The sequence below is a fragment of the Schizosaccharomyces cryophilus genome (genome assembly GCF_000004155.1).
Source record: "Schizosaccharomyces cryophilus OY26 unplaced genomic scaffold supercont4.2, whole genome shotgun sequence".
Classification (NCBI taxonomy): Eukaryota; Fungi; Ascomycota; class Schizosaccharomycetes; order Schizosaccharomycetales; family Schizosaccharomycetaceae; genus Schizosaccharomyces; species Schizosaccharomyces cryophilus.
Window position 1 is genome coordinate 654896 of NW_013185625.1, and position 20295 is coordinate 675190.

Below are 20295 nucleotides of genomic sequence, written 5' to 3' on the forward strand. Positions count from 1 at the left end.
TGGAAATTTCAAAAACCCCGGAATAGAACGAATGTAATAGATGAATAAATAATCATGTTATTAAATACAAAAACCAGAACCCAAAAATATGACTTTAAAACAAAACGAAAATAAAGAAAAGGAATCTATTGGAATAATAGAATTACAAAGGCGTTGTTGATTGTTCAGTTAAGGCTTTAAAGAATTGGAGAAGAAAGATATTTTCCTGCTCCACCTGATTATTTACGAGCTAAAATTGAAATTAGTAATAAAGTACGAAACTAAGGAAAAGTGAAAATCACCTCCATTACCTTTGAGTATAAGTTTTGCTTCTTTTGGGCTGAAAAAGGCAACTTGGAAGAATAGGAAACCTGACGCTTTACAGGTTCATTTGGAGTTGAAGCTTGAGAACCATCTTTAGCGTTTTGCTTGTCTTTGTTTTCATTAATGGTTTTCTCCTAAACTAGATTAGAAAAGAGGATCCTTATGGGATTGCAGGTTTGTCAAGTAGCAATTCATACCTTCTTCAAAGTTACATTTTTATTTGTAGGCCAATTCTTTTTCCGCTCATGAATCCAAGATTCTATTTCTTCGGGTGTGTTCAAGGAGATATTTCTTTTGCGCAAATACTCAATGCCATCAACTATATTCTCTCCCCCTCCACGTTGTCCATGAGAAAACCCACCCCGGAAATTACGTCCTCCCCGAGCTCTTTTTGGGGGCCTTGAGTTTGCAGAAGGATGATTTCTCTTTCGTGTTTGGTTCACCCCGTCACCAACATTTCCGCTGGACAGGTCTGAAGAATTTCCAGAGGAATGCACACTTCCAGGAGGTGGTGGCGGCTTATCATAGATAAATTCTTTTTGTTGTTCCATTAAATTTTTAATTGTTCCTTATAGTCCCTTTTTCAAATAGATAAATAAATAGGCAAAAGAGATGGGGATTAAAGTTCAAATCGCCAGTATCGAACAAAACGCTGAGTAAAAGAGTAGAAAAATTGAGACGGAAGAAACCCTGAGCCAAATCCTACTTGGTTTTGGTGAGTTGTTTGTCTTGAGGCAAATTTTGAACCAAAGACGTCTGCGAGTTTGTTGATTATTCCTTTCTTTTTCACTTATGATTAATTTCGTTAAATATGCAGTCTATGAAAAAATCCAATAGAATTCGAAATGAAGCGAGAAGGGTTCTTGTTTGTAGGTTAACGAGAATTATCCATATGAAAGAGTAGACCAGACCTTAAGACCTTAAGTAGCACTACTACCAAATTGAAACCATAGTTGCATAAAATTACTTTACAAACCAAGCATTGAAATACTCTTTGTAAGTAGAAATACTCTTTATAAGTAGAACAAACTACAACTGCGCGACCATTAAATCAGACAAAATTGTAAATGAGTTTATGAGACTACTTTTCTCAAGGTGTCAATCTCTGGAGAAAAGTATGGATTCTTTTTGTTTATATTCATAATATGTAGTTTTCTTTTCAAGGTTGTTTGCGCTTTCCTTTGTAAGCTTTTAGGGAAATTAAAAAATTAATCTCAAACCAAAACTCTATGAACATTGAAATCAATCTTTGTTCTTTTACTTTTTTAGTTTTAGAGAAAGCAACAATTTTGTTATTGAGATCCACCACCAAGTTTCTATATGTTGCTTAAACTGGTTCAGAGAACCATGAAAGCTACACCCTAGAAGAAGTTTTTTTTATTTTATTAGTAAGAGCTGTTGATTCGGATATAAATGAAAAACTAAACAAAAAAAAAAAACAAGAGACGATTAATTCATTACCAGCATTATGAAATATTAGATGCCAACACTTGATTCTATCCGAAACAAACGTTAATAAACGTTTAGTATTAGCGGTTCATTACTATATTAACGATATTCCAAGTTTGTATTTTGCATATCGACTACTCGCTTTAGCTGAAGCGAATTATACAAACATCCATTGGTCTGGTCTTTCATGGGTTGAAATACACCTTACATTGTATTGATAATGCACGGTTATTTCGTACATTCTTATTCAATGGGGGATTAGGGCTTTTTGTTTTGTACCTTTGGTTACCGTTATGTGTCGCATAATTTTTAATGAAGTTTTGCTTTCTGATTTATAGCTTTTGTTTGTTATTGTTGCAGAAACATGATGATTTTACTTTTATTAGAGTAGCTACAATAAAAAAGTATATTTCGCTTGATTGTTCAGTCACTATGAGGAACATCGTTTGTTGATTTATTTATTGACCAAATTGTTCAATTGAACTTTCTACTTTTTGAATTGGTTTTATTTCCTTTTCAGAATGGATCAATTGTGTTCTTGATCATGTCCAAAAAATACTTTATCAAACCTCCATTAAAACATACAAAAAGAATATTACAAAACGGAAAATAAAAAAAGCAACAAAGATGGAAGCTACAGCACCGCGGATTCCCATGTTGTCTCCAACCATAGTACTAACAAGGCCAGGCCTTCAGACGCTTAAAACTACAGTGATCGGACGGGAACTGGTGTTTTCGCCTAGGTGTGGCTGTATACATTAGTACTTGTACAAGTAGTTATCAATTCCTAAAGTTGATGTCCAAGGTTCTGTCATAAACGGCATCATAAAATCGTTCAGAATACAACCACTTTTTTAATTCGTTTTAGCACAGCACAAATGATTTTCAATTCAACAAATAAAGCAGCTGTCATCATATGATTGATTCCTAATAGGAATAGTAAACAGACAGGATGAGAAATTGCATTTAAAGAGAATAACTTTAAATATGTAAAGATATTTAAGTATTCTCTTCTGTCACTATCCCACCATGACAAGTAAGCACCTGCGAATGTTTCCGGTCACATCCTAAGTGGTTTTTGTTTACCAAATTCGATGCAATTAGCTAGGATCCTTTGCACCTTCTTATAGTCAGGAAAGTAAGAATAAAGCAAGCATCAAGGGAGCCTATAATAAGTTTACTTTTAAACAAAAAGGTTTAAAAAGCCTTCATGCTTCAAAATTTAGGCTGTTGACATCAGTAACCTTTGAATTTAGTAATTAGAGTAGATCATTGCATTAAGAACGGTAGCTTGTGATCATACTACATATTAAGAGAAGGGTTGGATCAACTAAGAAGACCTAGAAACTCATCCACGTATGACTCGTTAAAGTCAAAATTCATAAGATATGAAACAAAGTTAGCAAGGTCCTGTTCAGGTGCTTCACTAGAAAAATCATCTTTGCTTTTATACAATGTCGAGGTGCCAGTTCGTTGAATGTTAGAGACTTATTAATAAATTAGTCAATGATTTTCGGCAGCTTGTAAAAATCAAATTTTGTTTCAGCATATTCACGAAACCCATACACCATGTTCAAAGCAAAACTGTAATAGGGCTAAGGAACTAAGGCCAATTCTGAATATAAATTTATGGAAAACAAAGCTGATCGAAAATGCAAGAATATCCAAGATTAAACGATTGGAATGAAGGATTGCATCACCAAGTTTAGCCAAGATCCATTTTTTTCTGATTAGGCCCCATAAACTTGGCAAGTAAGAAGGGTTGATAGAGATTTTTGTTCTCATATGTATAAACGACTTTAAGAAAACTCATTTCAAAGTTTTATTTTGGCATCATTATAATTGTATAACTGGGAATCAATTTTGACAAGCAAAAAAGAGAGCTTTAACTCATATTCTTTAACTCTCTTCAAGTATTTCTCGGCGTTCAAGGAATGTACATCGTTGAATATGTTTACACCCGTATTGACATGCTGTATTCAGTAGCATACTTATACGGAAACCAGCTGTAGGAGAAACTTCATTTTAAAACTTGTCCTTGCCCAGGAGGAATGCCGCTTAGTCCCGTAAAAGGGGGCTGAAAGCCAAAGATACATGCTAAGCAATCTAATTTTCTAAAAATTATACTTAAGTGCGTAATCTCTATATTTTGATTTTGACGCGATCAAAAAGAGCATAGAGTTTAGATAGTGATGAGCAGTGAACATATTTATGTTTTCTTTGTCACACTGTTCCGTCAATACTTCTTGGAAAATGCCAATGAATATTCCTGTCAATGATTGACCCAACTGTTTTCAGAAAATATCGTTACACTTCTCCTGTATCCAAACCTATAGAATCAAAATGTCACGACAAAACTCGGGTATATCTGGCAAGGAAAGCGCAGTGGAAAAAACCGTCAATAACAGAATCATTTCCGATGCACTCAACGATCGTACATTTTGAAAGTATTTGTTTTAAATTCTCTCTACCCTGTTCCTCGGGACGATGTCCAGTATAATGTCGAAAGATTCAATGAATAAACCAGTAAGAATCCTAGCAACTTCGATAGAAGGTAAAATATTGTATAGAGCATCAACAGTAGATGGCAATTGAAGCGGTTCCGGCGTTGTTGTTTCTAAAAGGGAACTAGGTACATGTTTATGCTCTTTTATTTGATCAAACAGGACTTTGATCCCGCAATATCCAAGCCTTTGATTTGATAGGGAAGTATGGAGACCCTGATTAGGAGTCTCATCTTCAGCATTTGATATTTTTCCAGATGATTGGTTTAATGTAGTAATTTGCACTTGTTGTACTGACTTAGAAATCGCTAGCTCTCTATTCTCAAAAGTACATTCATCAGGTCGTCCCCTTATAATGCAACTTGTGCAAGGTGCATTCGAGCATTTTAATTTTTTTCTTCGGCAAAAATTACACGATTTTACTCTTCATCTTTGAGTTTGCTTTGGTTTGGTTTTGTGATTCGTGTTTCTGACATACTCTATTGATTTATCACAAAGACTTAAATAAATGAAATTCATACCAGGTTTCGCTTCCAAAAAAGCATAATTCAATAAACGAAGATACCAAACATGTACTAATTCTGAGTACCAAACATCTAGTTATGGTACTGTTAGACAATTGGATATATGGTGTAGTTCAGCAATTGCTGTATTAGAACCATTAAAAGTGTTAATGAAGTAAAATGGCCTATGAGAATATCCAGAAGAATATAAGAATTATGGGAACGAGAATGAATTAAAAAATATATATAAATATTTTACGAAGCCTTTAAAAATTAAAAAGCCTGTTTCTGGTAATCTCAACGAGGTAGTCTTTCTAAAATTTGGCATTGAAGTAGCAAGATACAATAGAAATTCAGTGATACAAAAGATTTATTCCTTGCAAATTTTTTCTTTTCTTTTTCCTTTGACTCTTCTATAAAGCAATTTCATGACTATGAGGGCTTGGTTCATGTATGTTTGAATTCGATACATATTTTCTTAGGAGTACTTGCATAATTCTTGTGCACCAAGGCACATAAGCTAACGATATAAAACTTAATATTTGAGGTTAATAAGGACTTCGTCACACTAGTGATTAATCTTTTTCTACCTGGGCTCCATTTCAAATGCTAAACTGACTGTGCATTCTGACTTGTAAATGGAAAACAAGCCCATCTTACAAATATAAAACTTTTAGAAAAGCATAAAGAGCCTTATTCAATGTATACACCCTGTGCAGCAGTCTATTTTGTAAAACATACTGCAAATCATTCATAAGATGATATATCATATAAAAATCATCCTGAGTACATTAAATTTGATACGTATAAATAAGCTACCCTAAACCATAACAGTGCTAGGATATTGAAAGTTGGTCGATTATTGAGGAGTTGGATGAAATAATAAAGAATGAAATTGAAGTTTTTCTTATTTATCGGAACTTACGAAAATTAAGTAAAATAAGCGCTCAGTTTGAGTATGGGCTGGTCATCTTGTACAGTCAGAGGTGACTCCCTAGAGTCTCCAGATTCGCACCTTAACTTTTTTACTTTTAATAGAGAAAAAAGCCTACGTTGCTCAAGTCTTCATCAAAGCTTTACGGCTTCTTCCCCAGACGTGTCTCCACAAATGCTGCCACGCTGTATGAACTATCAACACCGAGGTTTACCATCAGATGTGTCGATGATGGAGGAGGACACTGTTAAAATAGAATATGATCGAGATGATGACATGGAGCCTGTTCCAACTTCTCAAATCCCTTTGTCGCCGGTAAATGTGTCTACCCCGGAAAGGAATACATCTGTATACGTAAAGTCTGCAAACTGGAATGTTTCCAGTGAATTTTCGAAAAACTATAGTCCTAGACTGTTAAAGGAAAGTTATCTTGTTTCTCCGACTCGTCGAAGTCTAAAGAATTTATCACCAGGATTGCGAAGAAAATCACTTTTACCTAAACCAAAAATGTTTCAGCGTGTCGCGAATGCACTTTACGAGGAAGCATCGCCTTGGGAAATTGAGGTGCGTGGTGAGTCAGAGTTTGCTAAAATGACGTCGGGAAGTACGCGTGTTCCTAACTCGCAGATGCCATCTTCGCATCTTTCGAATCCCGTCCATTCATCAACTCTTCATCTGAAGGGAAAACCTCAAGAATGTCCGTCTAATGCTCGAAAAGAAAAAGATATCTCAGTAACTCCTACTGTGCTTGCAGAACCGAGTAGTCCCGTAGCTCCAATGGAAAAGTCTCATGCTTTCTTTTCGCCTGCTGCACTGCAAACACCGAAAAAAAGGGCAATAAATGGTTCAAATTCCCAATCGCCAAAAAGTTTATTTACTTCACCGCTCCACAAAGAGAAAGAATTTGCTTTTCATTCGAAAAAAAGGTCGCGTTGGAGTGAAGAATTTGCGGATTTATCTAAGCGAAGAGCTGTTTCTCCTTCTTTGCTGTATAAATTTAATGCGACAAAATTTTCTCCTGTACACTCAGTAAAGGTTGGCTCCTTGCAAGTGAGAGGTACGTAATTCCAAGGACTGTATTTTGGAAAAAAAATGCAACAAAAGTTTTAATACCCTTTTCTTTTTTACTTTATTTTTACGTTTTCATCGTTTAATATGCCCCAAAAAACACTAACATCTAGACACTCATGAAGTTCTTAGGAACTTGAAATTATATTAGGCGAAAGCTTACATTCTGCTGTTCGGCAAACCGATTTGTATAATATTTTCTTCTTCTTAAAATGTTTTAATATTTGCATTTGTCCTTAATCTTTGTCTTATGGTTCCATTCTTTTTGTTTATTTAATAATAGCCGTTGCTCGCGGTTGTCACGTACATTTCTGGCTTTGTGATTACTTTGTCGTTGTATCTGCTATATCTTTATTTTTTTTCTTTTTAATTTAGTTTTATTATATCACTTTCTTTGATCCTAGTTTTCACAGTGACCTAAAAAATAAAATCTTACAAAAATTAGCATAGGGAAGCAGTGAAAAGTAATATAACCCAAGAAACAAAAAGCTTATATTTAAATTGTCGCTAAGTAATTTTATTTTCGTAATTTAACTCCCATATATACTTTTTGAACGTCAAGTACACCTTAAATTGGTAGCTGATACACTGCTACACAAAACCAACATTTATCAAAAATGGCAGAGGTACAGACACCCAAAATTACTAGTTTCTTATACTGTGAAGTCTGCACTTTGCCAGTAGAGGTATGTATTAAAAAAATAAAATACGAATTAACTAACTGTGAAAGTATTGTGAATTTAGCGGAACTCTGAAAAAATGTAAAGCGTGGCTTAAATCTGCTCATGAAGACGTGTATCAAAAGTTATACGCAGAGTCAGAGTTGGCCTCTGATATGGACAAGAGCTTAAAAGTTGCCGGAGAAGAAGATACTGAAGGAGAGCAACCTACAAAGTTGACCAAGGAAGAACGCAGGTTCGAGAGAGAAGAAGCGAAAAGAATGTCTTCAAAGGTCTACATCAAAACCATCGAACGAACCAAGAGAAAGAGAGTTACCACCGTACAGGGTCTTGATGCATTTAACATTGAAACAAAGAAGGCTGCCAAAATGCTCGCCAACAAATTCGCAACTGGAGCTAGTGTCACCAAAACTGCAGACAAGAAAGATGAGATTGTTATCCAAGGTGACTTGGGATATGATATTTTTGACTATATTGCAGAGAAATTTAAAGAGATCCCTGAAGATAACATTGTTGTCGTTGAAGATACAAAGTCTAAAAGAAAATGAGTTTGTGATGTTAAAGTATGTAAAACGTCTATTTTCGATTGTTTGCTATTGAACAGATGCTATAAAAGACGTATCACCCAACTTAGCACGTACTCACGTCTCCGAAGTCTTTTTCATTTGTTTGTCAGTTTTATGGTTGGTCTTTAATTCCGTTAAATCCTGATAGTTACTTCGGTCTGTTGAATATCCACGCTGGAATATTTCTATTCACTTACAATAAAATAGAGCTCTCAGGAACATGAATAGACAGAGCTCAAAATATGGTCGAGTAAGGTACTCTGCTTTCTAATTGGGCTCCCTTGATCCAACATATAGATGATTTCTGTATGTTTCAAGTGATATGAAGTTTATAAGTTTATAAGCAATTGTACTGATATGTCTTATATACGCTAGATGATGTTGAAATCTCATATATTCAAAACTGATAAGAAACTCATATGTCCTCACACGACATTTCAATCCGTTTAATAGTATACTACACTTTAATTTTCTTTAATTTTCTGTATTTCACGGTTTCTATTCTTCGTTTTATCCACAAATAATACCTTTTAACTATGGCAGCTAAATAATGAACGCTAGCGAACTCCTTAATTAAAGCAAGAAAGTAGGATGCAAGTTAACTGCTACCAAGTATAAAAGAATGCATTCAAAGACTAGAATGCCTCATATTGGAGGTGTCTTACTTCCAATACTGAGTCGCATACTAGTGGTGTCTTTATTATTTTCAAGAATTACAGCTGCACCTACTGCAGAGGTTACAGAGACCATTTTCGATGCCAATGTGAAAGATTTCATGACCTTTGAGGATTCTAGCGTACGCTTATTTAATCTTTGAGGAATTGAACTAACAGTATCATTCAGAATGTCTTGTTTCTTGATCCAGATAATGGCGATCTTTACTTGTCAAAGGACAATGGCCAAAACTGGCAAAACGGAGATGTCCCCGACCAGAATTGCCAAATTACATCTCTTTATAAGCATCCCTATGTAAACTCCCGTTTATTTGCTTTGACGGACTGCAATTATGTTTACTACAGTTACGACAATGGCGATTCTTGGAATTACTTTCTATTACAATACCAAGCAAATCCATCTCAAATCCCTTTCCACTTTCATGCAGGAAATCCAGATTATGTGATCTTTAATAACATGCACTGTTCCTCATCGGACAGCTGGGTTGGAAGGGTTTGTCGACCTGATATATACTACACCAATGATGGCTTTGCTTCAGGAGCAAATTCAGTACCAGTAGGCATCTCATACTGTATTTTTTCACACTCAACAGAACTCATGGAGGTGGATTCAGAGGAGCAAATGATATGTATTTCCGAAGACCCACAGAAATTATCCCGTCCGCCCTTTAACCACCGTTTAATATCTACCAACGACTGGTTTGATTCCTTAATTCCTATTCGACTACATCATCTTCTTGGTTCTGATGGTGTCTATGGTGTGCTTACTACCGGTTCCTTCATAATAACTGCTCTGCTAGATGCTGCCACCAGAAAATTATTTGTATACGTTTCTAAAGACGGAATTAATTGGCAAGAGACTTTAAAATTTCACAAAGGATTTGAGTTTGACGCTTTCACAATCCTACCCTCGACTGAGTATGCTTTAATGGTGGACAGTTTGGATTCTCATCCTAACAACCCCACTGGCCTTTTGTATTCACTTGATTTTGACTCAAGCACATTTGTTCTTCGCAAGTCTGGTACAAACAGATACTTTGATGGCTACGTGGATTTTACTCAAGTGAATTACGTTGATGGACTGATGTTTGTAAATTCGGTTGAGAATTTGAAAGAGGTTGAGTCAAATCCAATCACTGAAAAACTGTTAAACACATATGTCACTTATAACGGTGGTAAATCATGGTCGACTTTGACTCCTCCTTCAAATGCTTGCGATAAATATGACGATGATTGTTCCTTACATCTCTACATGGATCCTCATTCTTCGTACGGAATCAAATTCTCACCTTTTGTTCCTGGAGTTTTACTTGCTTTGGGTTCTACAACCCCACATTTATCACCTAAGGAAGAAATGTCATTATTTGTGTCAGAAGATGCTGGTCGTACGTGGGCTATAAGCCGATCCGGGTTTAACTTATTCGCTATGTCTGGTTTTGGTACCATCTTTTTTGCCTGCGAAGATAAAATAACAAAAGATGTATATTACTCCCTTAATCGTGGACGAACCTGGATAACTTTAAGTTTGGATAGACCCATTCGACCCCTAAAAGTCTACCCTTCAGAAGACCCTTATTCGAATATTTTCTACCTAGTTTCTGAAGCTGAAAATGATGGCTCAAAACGTCTCATCTATTCTTTTGACTTTGGAAAGTTTTTGAAAGAATGCCGCTATAGTTCTCATGAATCAGGAAAAAACGACTTTGAATTATGGTACACAAATTATGAGAACGGAAAACCTGCCTGCTCCGAAATGGGAAGAGTTGAATCTTTTTGGAGAAAAAAACCGGATGCTCTTTGCTCTGCACCAAAATCTCTGAAAAAGGTTCATCACTCTACAAAAGATTGTGAGTGTAACGAATCTAGTTATGAATGTAATACACAGTTTTCTTCAAATGAAGATGGAACCTGTGAATTGCTACCTTTTGTCGGTAGCGTAATATGTGCTGCTGAAGACGGAAAAAGCTTTGAAAAATTTCCGTATCGACGTATTCCTGGTAACACTTGCATATCGAAGAAAAAAGGGGATTTCGAGAATCCTAAATCTTTTAGTTGTGACGATTTTGTTGCGCCTGGACGCGAGCTTTCTGCTAGCATTCACGATTTTCCAGAAGAGCTTATTGATATAATTTACCTTGAAGGAACAGTCCCAGAAGAGAAAACCTTCTTAATCGGTCTTTCCAAAAGTTCTTATGTTTATTTTAGCTCTGACAGCGGAAATACCTGGAACAAATTTACTAGAGAAAAATTTGTTGGAATTTATCCAGACTCCTACCAAAAGAATACAGTCTATCTAATTAGTCATAGAAACGATGTCTATTTTACTAATAATAGGGGTAAAAGCTTTTACAAATTTAAAGCACCTACCTCTTTAAATCATAATGGAAAATTATCGCTAATGCCCCATCCGACACGTCCTTCTTGGTTGATGTTTACTGGTGAGTCAGGATGCGAGAAGGGTCCTTACTCCGAGACATGCCATGATGTCGTGTTTTATTCTTTGGATTATGGCGATAACTGGACTCAGTTGTCTGATGAGTATGAATATTGTTCTTGGATAAGGGGTGAAAATCTTTTGGTGGATGATTCTCTGATTTTTTGCCTTCGGACAAGCGAAGAGGATATTTTTCAGAAGAATCTGTATGCATCAACTGATTTCTTTGAAACAACTGAATATGAAATAATGGAAAACGTTGTTGGATTTATGATTGAAGACAAGTATGTCGTATTGGCAGTTCAGGACAATGAAGGAAGCTCCTTATCTCTTCAAGTTTCCATAGATGGATTGGATTTCGCATCTTGTGATTTCCCTGGCTATCTAAATGTTCATCCTAAACAGTCATACACAATTTTGGACTCTACAACTCACTCGCTGTTTATTCATGTTACTACTTCATCTCGACTAGGTTCCGAATGGGGTGACGTCCTAAAATCCAACTCAAACGGAACATATTTTATGACTTCTTTGGAAAATGTAAACCGTGACTCAACTGGTTATGTTGATTTCGAACGTGTAGAAGGAGTTCAAGGAGTTGCTTTGGCTAATATTGTCAGTAATGTTCATGAGTTAGGAGAAGGAGGAGATAAAAAGCTTCATTCTTTGATAACGTTTAACGATGGCTTAGACTGGAAACGTTTGAATTTAGTTGATGGAGAAAAAATTTCGCCTAAATGTGGTAAGAGCTGTCATCTTAATCTTCATGGATATACCGAACGGAATCAATTTTCTGATCCCACCTCCTCGAGTGCAGCAGTTGGAATCATGATTGGTGTCGGTAGTTTTTCACCTTCTTTGCTTCCTTATGAGGAATCGCAAACCTTTATATCAAGAGACGCCGGAGTGTCATGGTATCGCATATTTGATTCTCCGCACTTGTGGGCTTTCTTGGATAGTGGGTCTTTGATCGTAGCTGTAGAGAGCATGTCACCGACAAATGTGATTAATTACTCCGTTGACGAAGGACGAACTTGGAAGGAATTTGTATTCTCGGATGAAGAAAAAGTAGTGGTGGACGTGAGCACTAGACCCTCTGGTATAGGACATGAAATTCTTTTACTTACATCGGATGACGAGAACTCTCCTACTTCCTCGGTGTATATAGATTTTGATCCTTTATATCGACGAGTCTGTGATTTCGACTTTGAAAATTCAGACAAAGGTGACTTTGTCAAATGGATTCCTACAGATTTAGAAGGAAAACAAATGTGTCTTCTTGGTCGAGTATCCTCATACTTCAGAAAGAATCCCGAAAAAAAGTGTAAAATCGGCGCCTCTCTTTCGATCAAGGAAGAAGTAATTCGTCGCTGTCAGTGTACTAGAATGGATTTTGAATGTGATTACAATTTTCGCCGGATGAAGGAAGGTACTTGCGTTTTAGTTCATGGTCTTCAACCCCCAAATACTAAAGATGAACAGTGCGCGGTAGAGGATGCTGTGCAGTGGAAAGAATCTACTGGTTATAAACGCACTCCGATGACTTTTTGTGAAGGCGGACTACCACTTGATTCTGGACAAACCCATGCTTGCCCAGGTAAAGAAAAAGAATATGAAAAGTTGCATCCTAAACCTGGAAGGTGGAGCATCATTTTGTCGGTTTCCTTTTCAATATTGTTAGCTGCTATTTTGGGTTATATTTTATATCGGTACTCTCAACAGTATTTGAAAGGGGCAATTCGACTAGGTGTTGATTCCGAAGGCGATGGTCCTATAAATGGTAGTATTTCGTTCACGAAAGGAATCTTTGCTTCTGTTCCTATTTTTTTCATCGCCCTTTATCAAAGAATACGCTCCATATTTGTTAGACCCGTTTCATCAGCTCCTGGGTATGAAAGTGCGGCCTTTCTAGAAAATTATGAAATTGATGATGAAGACGACGAAAACGTTTAATTTGATGACATGTTGTGCTATTTCAATTTATTTGACGGTTAGAAAATATACCATAAACTTTCAATGGTAACTCTGTATAGACTAAAATTAAACATATCTTACATACTTCAATATAATTGACATGAGATTATATACTATTATTTATTGCAAAATCGTACACTTTTGAATTTTGAGTTAGGCAATTAAAAGTTGGCTAACCTCTTTTCATTGAACTAAAATCTATTGGCTGGTTTTTCATAAAGAATAATGCAACATGACATATGGAATCATCTAAGAACTCATGTTCATATAATCGGCCGTACTACTGAACTTTTGGTTACCTTTAACAACCTTTTGTACAGCATCAAGGAAATCTTTTTCTGTGGCTACCCTTCTCCTAGCACGAATAGCAAACATTCCTGCCTCAGTACAGACAGACCGCAATTCAGCACCAGTCTGTGAGGGACAAAGTCGTGAAATTAATTCCCATCGGATATCTTTATCAATGGCCATGCTATGAAGGTTAGTATATATCTGAATAGTCAAAAAATATAAAAGGGGGAACATACCTCTTGGCGTGGATACGTAGGATGTGTGCTCTGCCTTCTAAGTCGGGTAAACCAAACTCGACTTTACGATCAATACGGCCAGGACGCATCAAAGCTTCATCCAAAGTATTCGGTCTGTTGGTAGCAAAAAGGACTTTAATGTTACCACGAGGATCGAAACCATCTAATTGGGTAATTAATTCTAACATTGTTCTTTGGACTTCATTATCACCACCAGCACCATCATCAAAACGAGCACCTCCAATAGCATCAATTTCATCAAAAAAGATAATACAAGCTTTTTTCGTCCGGGCCATCTCAAAAAGCTCACGAACCATACGGGCACCCTCACCAACATATTTTTGAACCAATTCCGAACCAATAACACGAATGAAGGTAGCATCGGTTCTATTAGCGACGGCACGAGCGCACAACGTTTTACCGGTTCCAGGAGGACCGTATAGCATTACACCTTTTGGAGGATCAATACCTAACTTCATAAAGCGTTCCGGCTGATATTATGTTAGCTTCAAATCTTGAGACAGAAAAGGAAAATCACGTGGGTTTAGACATACAGAAAGTAAAGGAAGTTCAACAACTTCACGCAAACGCTCGATTTGTTCTTTGCAGCCACCAACATCACCGTATGTGATATCGGGCTTCTCTTCGACTTGCATCATTGTAACAGAAGGATCAATTTTTGGAGGGAGAGGTAATTGAATAGAATATTTGCTTCGATCACAACCAACTCGCATTCCCTCTTCAATATCGGTAGGACTAACACGTTCGCCTAGGCTAACAACAAACTTGGCAATTTGCTTGAGGTTGATTACATAACCATTTTTTTCGGCAGATTGTTCATTTTCGATAATCTTTGTACATCTAGCAACTTGTAAAGGTTGCTCTTCACTCATTCTTTGGCGATCGGCAGCAACGTCCCAGAAGGAAAGGGGTGCTAAACCAGTGTCTGATTCTTTGATGCCTGCAAATATGTTAGACTACGCTTCTTGACGACATCAAAAAAAGAATATTGTCAAAAAATTCTAGGATTGTGCATTGGAGAACCGATCATCACAATTTCATGGAACAGGAATACCCAGACTAACGTTCCCTTGAAAAATATTCACAAACTTACCAACAGTGTCATTAATCCGCTTCAGAACAGTCTCTGTATCTTCCGTAATAGTCGTTAAATCTTTCGCATAAGGTCCAGTGGCCTACAGTTGTTTGTTAGTTACGAGCAAGAAAGCCAAAATGTAACAACATACGTAGCTCTTGAGCAACTGAATGTCTCCTTCATCTAAAGGAGGTGGATTTTTCTCATCTTTCTCTTCTGAATTACCCTGTTTTGGGTACTTTTCCCAATCTTCTTTAGGTGGCATTGTAGTTGGTGAAGGATGGAATTCGTTAGACATACCTCCTTACAGTAGAAAAGAAAATAACGTAGTACGTTTCATATCGGTATATGATGATGAAATGCATTATATTGGGACGGAAAAATTAAAGAAAAGGTGTCAGTCATAGTTTGCTACAGAGTAGTAGAAGTCAGTACATTACATTACATATGAATGAAGATGAATGAGCCAAAAGGCGATGGAAATTTTCTTTTTCTGTTTTAGGACGAACGAGTTTCCAACATACAAGAATACTCTTTGTACAGGGACTATGGACTGAGGGAAACTCAAAATATCTGTTCCTCTAGAGATCCGCGCTTATGAAATTCAAGATATGGGGTCATATTTTTCATAAACGTGAAAATGAGGTGGACAAGACACACTGGATCGACCACATTGACTGCACAATGCGACAAATAAGCAATAAAGATGGGGAGAATTATATGAGTAGAAAGACATTAGGAAAGAATCCCGAAAAGATTGAGCGCTTTAGACAAGCTCCTTGAAAACTTTGGGATCCTACGGATAAAGTTAGTAAAGGATAGAAAGACTAAAAAAGCCGACAAAACTTACAGCGCAATCACGAGCACAGTGGTAAAGATGGAAGAATTCTTCAAGACAGTCTTCAGAGTTATCACCCTTTTCCATTTTTTCTGTGACACGGGCGGTACATTCGTCGAAATGGTGCTTGGCTTCACGGCACTCGGGAGCTTCCTTGCATTCTTGTATCTTGTTAGCATTGAATCAATGGATTTGGAGAATTCAAATTTAGAAAATACCTTCAGTCTTCTTTTCCAAAGGATCAACAATTTCCTCTTCCTCCTCTTCCTCTTCTTCTTCTTCTTGTCCTTCTTCTTGTTCACCTTCTTCTTGCTCCTGAGGTTGTTGCTCGCCTTGCTCTCCTTGTTCAGGTTGAGGTTGAGGTTGACTGGCTTCAGCAGGTTCTTTGGGTTCTTCCTCGGAAGGTTTCTCTTCTTCTTGAGGAGTTTCTATAAATTCGATTAGTTCACGCTCAATGTACAAAAGTAACACCAACCTTTTGGTTCCTCCTCCTGTTCAGGTTTAGAATAAACGTCTTGCTTGGACTCTTCCACGTTAGTCAATGGTTCTAAAAAACAAGAGGTTGTTAGTATGGAAGAAGTCAGTTGTAGAAAAGCATAAGCACTTCGCAAAATCTTGCATTGAAGAATCAAACAAACAATCGATCCATCATTTTTTTTGCTGAATCTTCATTCTAGCGATTCGCTTATAAAGAATCGTACACGTACCTTGTTCCTTCAATTTCAGGTTTTCTTCCCGAGCAACCTGAGACTTGGTAGTTTGCATGGGAGAATCATCTGGATTCTGGGTATCAAAATCTTTCTTAGAAGGGACTTGTTCGTTAAATTCCTTGCGATTAATGTCGGAAGGTTCCGCTTCTGCTGCAATCGGAGTAAAGAGAGAGGAACTAAAGATATTTTTCAAAAAAGACATGTTTGTTCAAGAATCTAATGCTCCGTTAATAAGAATTTTCTCCTATTCTCTGCTAATTTTCCTTACAAAATGACGCGGCTGCTGCAAACAAGAGATGGGTAGTTGGCAGGAGTTTATTGACAGAGGACAAGTGACGAAGTAACTCTGAAGCAACTATTGGATATAATGGCCAAGATTTACATTGGCTATAGAAAATCGTTCAGTCGTTTCATAAGAACACTCTAAGAACCAACATCCTTTTCAATTTTTTATTTTTTTTGAATACAATTCTCGTTTTCCGTTGTATTTTCCCTCATAGTCACGTATTTTTAAGATACCGCAGTGGTTTGCGATCCACTTTTCTCTCTTTGCAAAGTGCACAACATTTCTGTATTGAGGAAAGTGCAGTGCGTTTAATGGCGTAAGTATAAATAAACAAACCATGAAAATATAAAAAAAGAAAAGAAAACAAATTCCACTTTTGTAGATCGTGCAAGAGGACAATACTTTAAAGATTAAAATCGCTTCCATGGTAATCATTCTAAGGACGAGAGAAAAAGTAGGCATTCGTGAAAGCACTCAGTCATGTAATTTGTGCAGGCTGAAGGAAAAAAAAAAAAAAAAATTGATCCATTTGGACCCTTCCATGTGATCTCTACAAGATGGAATTCATCTACCTACAGTCTATTCAACTATTACTATCGTGCATACTACTTTCAACCATCGTACAGTCTAATGAAAGACTACACATAGGAATCATGTTATAAGCTTTCTGAGATCTGAACGGACTACAGCAATTGCTTTTTCTTTTTACTTATTCATTCCTTCTTTATTATTGTTCTTCTTTTTAAGGAACCCTTCTTCGATGATTTCTTTTTCTCACCTTCCTTTATTTATGAACATACCACGCTAGCCATCGCTATTCTGTGTCTTCTTTGTTTCAACAAAGAATCGCCCGAGCTTTCCTTTGTTTTCTACTTGGGCAACCTCTGTCGAAACGCAGAAGGAGCTTTACATTTCCATTTAGATGCTCTTTGTTTGTTGTTACTAAAGAACCGTGCAAAACCGATTTGCTTGATTTCAGCCTCGCTGTGTTATCTTCATTTACCATAGGCTATGAAACCGACAGTTACCGACAAGTCAGGAAAGAAAAATCAAAAGTCATCCAAGCAAAAAGGATCGGCGAGCAGACCTTCTTCTCCTTCTCCATCTCCATCTTCTCCTTCTCCTTCTTCTTCGCCTACTCCAAAAAAAGCAGCAGAGTCATCGAGTATACCGCATGTTGTTTCATCCTCTGGTTCAGGTCCTGGTTCCTTTTTCAACAAAAAACTTCAGTACAAGCTAGCGCTTTTTTTGATTGTTATCGTTTCATTTTTGACCAGGTTTTGGAAGCTTCATATTCCTAATGAAGTTGTTTTTGATGAAGTCCATTTTGGCAAATTCGCTAGTTACTACTTACAAGGAAAGTACTTTTTCGACCTTCACCCTCCCTTCGCTAAGCTTGCCTTAGCCTTTGTAGCTTGGTGCGCTGGCTACGATGGTCACTATCTTTTTGACAATATTGGCGATAGATATAAAGACCATGGTGTTCCGTATGTTTCTATCCGCTCTTGGCCTGCTCTTCTGAGTTCTTTCGTCCCGCCTCTTGTCTTCTTGATTATGAAGGAGTCTGGCTACGAGCTTCCAGCTTGCTTAGTTTCTGCTTGTTTGGTTCTTTTTGACAATGCTCATGTAACGGAAGGTCGCTTAATCCTTTTGGATGCTACTTTGATTTTTTCCATGGTTGCTGCTGTATACTGTTATGTTCGTTTCTTTAAGCTTCGCCATTCTCCCTTCTCCAGAGCTTGGTGGAGTTGGCTGTTTCTTACTGGTATATGCCTTTCTTGTACCATCAGCACAAAATATGTTGGAACATTTACCTTTTTGTCCATCGGCTTAAGTGTTTGCTTGGAGTTATGGTATCTTTGGGATATTAAAACAGGTCTTCCTATCAAACAGTTCGCTAGTCATTTCTTAGCACGCTTCTTTTGTTTGATTGTTTTCCCTTTTGCTCTTTATCTCTTTTGGTTCTTTCTGCACTTCAAATTTTTGCCAACTAGCGGTCCTGGTGACTCCTTTATGTCTTTACAATTCCAGGAAACTCTTGATGAAAATCCAATTACTGCTAATGCCACTGGCTTGAACTACTACGATATCGTTACAATCAAGCATATGGGAACAAATTCTTTTCTTCATTCTCATCCTGACAAATATCCCATTCCTTATGATGACGGCCGTATTTCTTCTGGCGGTCAACAGGTCACTGGTTACCCCTTCGAGGATGACAATAATTATTGGATGGTTTTGCCTCACAATCACTATGCTGATCCTAAGTATAAGCCCAACATGCCTGTACGAAACACTGACTATATCAAGTTACACCATGTAGGCACAAATACAGATTTGATGACTCATGATGTAGCTTCTCCTTACCACCCTACGAACGAAGAGTTTACTACAACCTCTGTAGATGAATCTGCTGGAGCAAAACATGATTTTACTGTATTTCAAATTATGATCAACGATGAAACGGCTCCTGATCGAAAAGTTTTTACCAAGTCTATGAGTTTCAAGTTAATCCACAAACTCACCAATGTAGCTATGTGGTCTGATCCTAAACCGCTTCCTGACTGGGGTTTCAAACAACAAGAAATAAATGGAGCTAAAAATATACAGACCGGTGCTATCTTATGGATGTTTGACGATATCATCGGTTTACCAGAAGAAAGAGTAAACAAAGAAAAGCGTGTACCTAAGAAGCTTTCTTTCTTTAAAAAGTACCTTGAGCTTCAGCTTGTCATGTTCCGTCAAAACAATCTGTTAACCGAATCTCATCCTTATAGTTCTACTCCTTTGGATTGGTTTACTCTTCATCATGGCATTGCCTTTTGGGCAAAGAATGAAGAGAATAAGCAAATTTACCTTCTCGGAAACCCCATTGGTTGGTGGTTAATCGGCGGTATAGTCATAACTACTACTGTGGTTGCAAGTGCTGAGATATTGTTGCATCAACGAGGCATAGTTACTCTGCTTCCCAGCGTTCGTAATCATTTCTATCGCTCTATCATGTTCTTTTACGCGACGTATATGTTTCATTACTTACCTTTTTTTCTTATGGGACGCCAATTATTCTTGCACCACTATCTACCTGCTCAGGTGGCCGGAGCTATGTTATGTGGCGCATTTATTCAGCTAGCTTGCATGAAGTCTTTTCACTTACCAGTTTCACCAGGAGCTAAACAGCCAAATGATGTTGATAGCCATGGTTATGCCAAATCTCTTAGACGAAATGGATATATTATCCAGGTTCTAACTTCTCTTGGTTTGATTTCTGTCCTTAGCTATTGTTTTGTTTTCTTTGCTCCTATGACCTATGGTAATGCTAGTCTAAGTGTACCTGAATGGCTTCGACGTAAATGGCTCGATAGCTGGATTTTCCAGTATCAAAAATAGAATAATCAATGAAGTCTAAATATTCCTTAGTTACGGTTCCATCTTGTTCTAATGGCTGCATTTTCAGAAAGTCCTCTATATCTAAAGATTAAATTCGTCAATTTCTGTTAAGAAAAAACGCTCTGATGGAAATTTCAACATAGCCGTTCCCAGTATATGAGACCAATGGTTATGGAATATTTCTATTGCATAAACTCAATCTTTTACGTGCCTGCTATCTAAACTTTTACCGTCATGATTACTATTCTTTAAAATTTCTTTACATCAAAAGTTTGGATCGTTGTTCTTATAAACAAGTATATAGTTACCTAAAAAATTAATCTAGAAGATCAAATAAAAATTGATATACATTGTCTTACTCT

General features: G+C 37.0%; 8 protein-coding genes and 1 non-coding gene across 9 annotated transcripts; 4 read left to right on the forward strand and 5 right to left on the reverse strand.

The window, feature by feature from the left end:
• Window positions 1–59: 59 nt before the first annotated feature.
• Window positions 60–1238, reverse strand: SPOG_01823 (ribosome assembly protein). Its single transcript, XM_013166927.1, has 3 exons — window positions 501–1238; window positions 291–437; window positions 60–229 (listed from the first exon to the last, which is right to left on the reverse strand). The coding sequence occupies exons 1-3, from the start codon at window positions 852–854 to the stop codon at window positions 143–145; spliced, it is 588 nt and encodes a 195-aa protein (XP_013022381.1). The 5' UTR covers window positions 855–1238; the 3' UTR covers window positions 60–142.
• A 1145-nt stretch (window positions 1239–2383) lies between these two features.
• Window positions 2384–2505, reverse strand: SPOG_16187. The gene has a single exon (XR_001203080.1). It is a non-coding gene; the product is annotated as a 5S ribosomal RNA (ribosomal RNA).
• Window positions 2506–4208: 1703 nt separating this feature from the next.
• Window positions 4209–4732, reverse strand: SPOG_01824 (uncharacterized protein; the record flags this gene model as incomplete). The annotated part of the gene is made up of 2 exons (XM_013166928.1): window positions 4209–4572; window positions 4680–4732. 2 exons carry the CDS (start codon window positions 4730–4732, stop codon window positions 4209–4211), a joined length of 417 nt encoding a protein of 138 aa, XP_013022382.1.
• Window positions 4733–5717: 985 nt separating this feature from the next.
• Window positions 5718–6912, forward strand: SPOG_01825 (uncharacterized protein; the record flags this gene model as incomplete). The annotated part of the gene is made up of 2 exons (XM_013166929.1): window positions 5718–6750; window positions 6875–6912. The coding sequence occupies 2 exons, from the start codon at window positions 5718–5720 to the stop codon at window positions 6910–6912; spliced, it is 1071 nt and encodes a 356-aa protein (XP_013022383.1).
• Window positions 6913–7319: 407 nt separating this feature from the next.
• Window positions 7320–8573, forward strand: SPOG_01826 (translation initiation factor). Its single transcript, XM_013166930.1, has 2 exons — window positions 7320–7447; window positions 7492–8573. The coding sequence occupies exons 1-2, from the start codon at window positions 7379–7381 to the stop codon at window positions 7987–7989; spliced, it is 567 nt and encodes a 188-aa protein (XP_013022384.1). The 5' UTR covers window positions 7320–7378; the 3' UTR covers window positions 7990–8573.
• Window positions 8574–8616: 43 nt separating this feature from the next.
• SPOG_01827 (sorting receptor for vacuolar protein) lies at window positions 8617–13219 on the forward strand. Its single transcript, XM_013166931.1, has 2 exons — window positions 8617–8803; window positions 8851–13219. The coding sequence occupies exons 1-2, from the start codon at window positions 8630–8632 to the stop codon at window positions 13066–13068; spliced, it is 4392 nt and encodes a 1463-aa protein (XP_013022385.1). The 5' UTR covers window positions 8617–8629; the 3' UTR covers window positions 13069–13219.
• A 3-nt stretch (window positions 13220–13222) lies between these two features.
• SPOG_01828 (19S proteasome regulatory subunit Rpt1) lies at window positions 13223–14986 on the reverse strand. The gene is made up of 5 exons (XM_013166932.1): window positions 14864–14986; window positions 14731–14812; window positions 14171–14577; window positions 13617–14107; window positions 13223–13561 (listed from the first exon to the last, which is right to left on the reverse strand). The coding sequence occupies exons 1-5, from the start codon at window positions 14975–14977 to the stop codon at window positions 13339–13341; spliced, it is 1317 nt and encodes a 438-aa protein (XP_013022386.1). The 5' UTR covers window positions 14978–14986; the 3' UTR covers window positions 13223–13338.
• Window positions 14987–15164: 178 nt separating this feature from the next.
• SPOG_01829 (ubiquinol-cytochrome-c reductase complex subunit 8) lies at window positions 15165–16598 on the reverse strand. The gene is made up of 6 exons (XM_013166933.1): window positions 16529–16598; window positions 16258–16476; window positions 16026–16097; window positions 15769–15978; window positions 15563–15711; window positions 15165–15508 (listed from the first exon to the last, which is right to left on the reverse strand). Exons 2-6 carry the CDS (start codon window positions 16460–16462, stop codon window positions 15479–15481), a joined length of 666 nt encoding a protein of 221 aa, XP_013022387.1. The 5' UTR covers window positions 16463–16476; window positions 16529–16598; the 3' UTR covers window positions 15165–15478.
• A 959-nt stretch (window positions 16599–17557) lies between these two features.
• On the forward strand, window positions 17558–19933 carry SPOG_01830 (O-mannosyltransferase Ogm4; the record flags this gene model as incomplete). The annotated part of the gene is made up of 2 exons (XM_013166934.1): window positions 17558–17775; window positions 17824–19933. 2 exons carry the CDS (start codon window positions 17558–17560, stop codon window positions 19931–19933), a joined length of 2328 nt encoding a protein of 775 aa, XP_013022388.1.
• Window positions 19934–20295: the final 362 nt, after the last annotated feature.

Excerpts from the sequence above, each read along its gene's own strand:
- SPOG_01827 (XM_013166931.1), top strand. The coding sequence starts at position 8,630 with ATGCATTCAAAGACTAGAATGCCTCATATTGGAGGTGTCTTACTTCCA. Across the intron at positions 8,804-8,850 it reads TGACCTTTGAGGATTCTAGC|AATGTCTTGTTTCTTGATCC; the intron begins GTACGCTTATTT and ends AGTATCATTCAG.
- SPOG_01823 (XM_013166927.1), bottom strand. The coding sequence starts at position 854 with ATGGAACAACAAAAAGAATTTATCTATGATAAGCCGCCACCACCTCCT. Across the intron at positions 438-500 it reads AAAATGTAACTTTGAAGAAG|GAGAAAACCATTAATGAAAA; the intron begins GTATGAATTGCT and ends AATCTAGTTTAG. Across the intron at positions 230-290 it reads AGCAAAACTTATACTCAAAG|CTCGTAAATAATCAGGTGGA; the intron begins GTAATGGAGGTG and ends TTTCAATTTTAG.
- SPOG_01828 (XM_013166932.1), bottom strand. The coding sequence starts at position 14,977 with ATGCCACCTAAAGAAGATTGGGAAAAGTACCCAAAACAGGGTAATTCA. Across the intron at positions 14,578-14,730 it reads GCGGATTAATGACACTGTTG|GCATCAAAGAATCAGACACT; the intron begins GTAAGTTTGTGA and ends ACATATTTGCAG. Across the intron at positions 14,108-14,170 it reads TTGAACTTCCTTTACTTTCT|CCGGAACGCTTTATGAAGTT; the intron begins GTATGTCTAAAC and ends ACATAATATCAG.
- SPOG_01829 (XM_013166933.1), bottom strand. The coding sequence starts at position 16,462 with ATGTCTTTTTTGAAAAATATCTTTAGTTCCTCTCTCTTTACTCCGATT. Across the intron at positions 16,098-16,257 it reads CCTGAAATTGAAGGAACAAG|AACCATTGACTAACGTGGAA; the intron begins GTACGTGTACGA and ends CTTGTTTTTTAG. Across the intron at positions 15,979-16,025 it reads ACAGGAGGAGGAACCAAAAG|AAACTCCTCAAGAAGAAGAG; the intron begins GTTGGTGTTACT and ends TCGAATTTATAG.
- SPOG_01826 (XM_013166930.1), top strand. The coding sequence starts at position 7,379 with ATGGCAGAGGTACAGACACCCAAAATTACTAGTTTCTTATACTGTGAA. Across the intron at positions 7,448-7,491 it reads TCTGCACTTTGCCAGTAGAG|TATTGTGAATTTAGCGGAAC; the intron begins GTATGTATTAAA and ends TAACTGTGAAAG.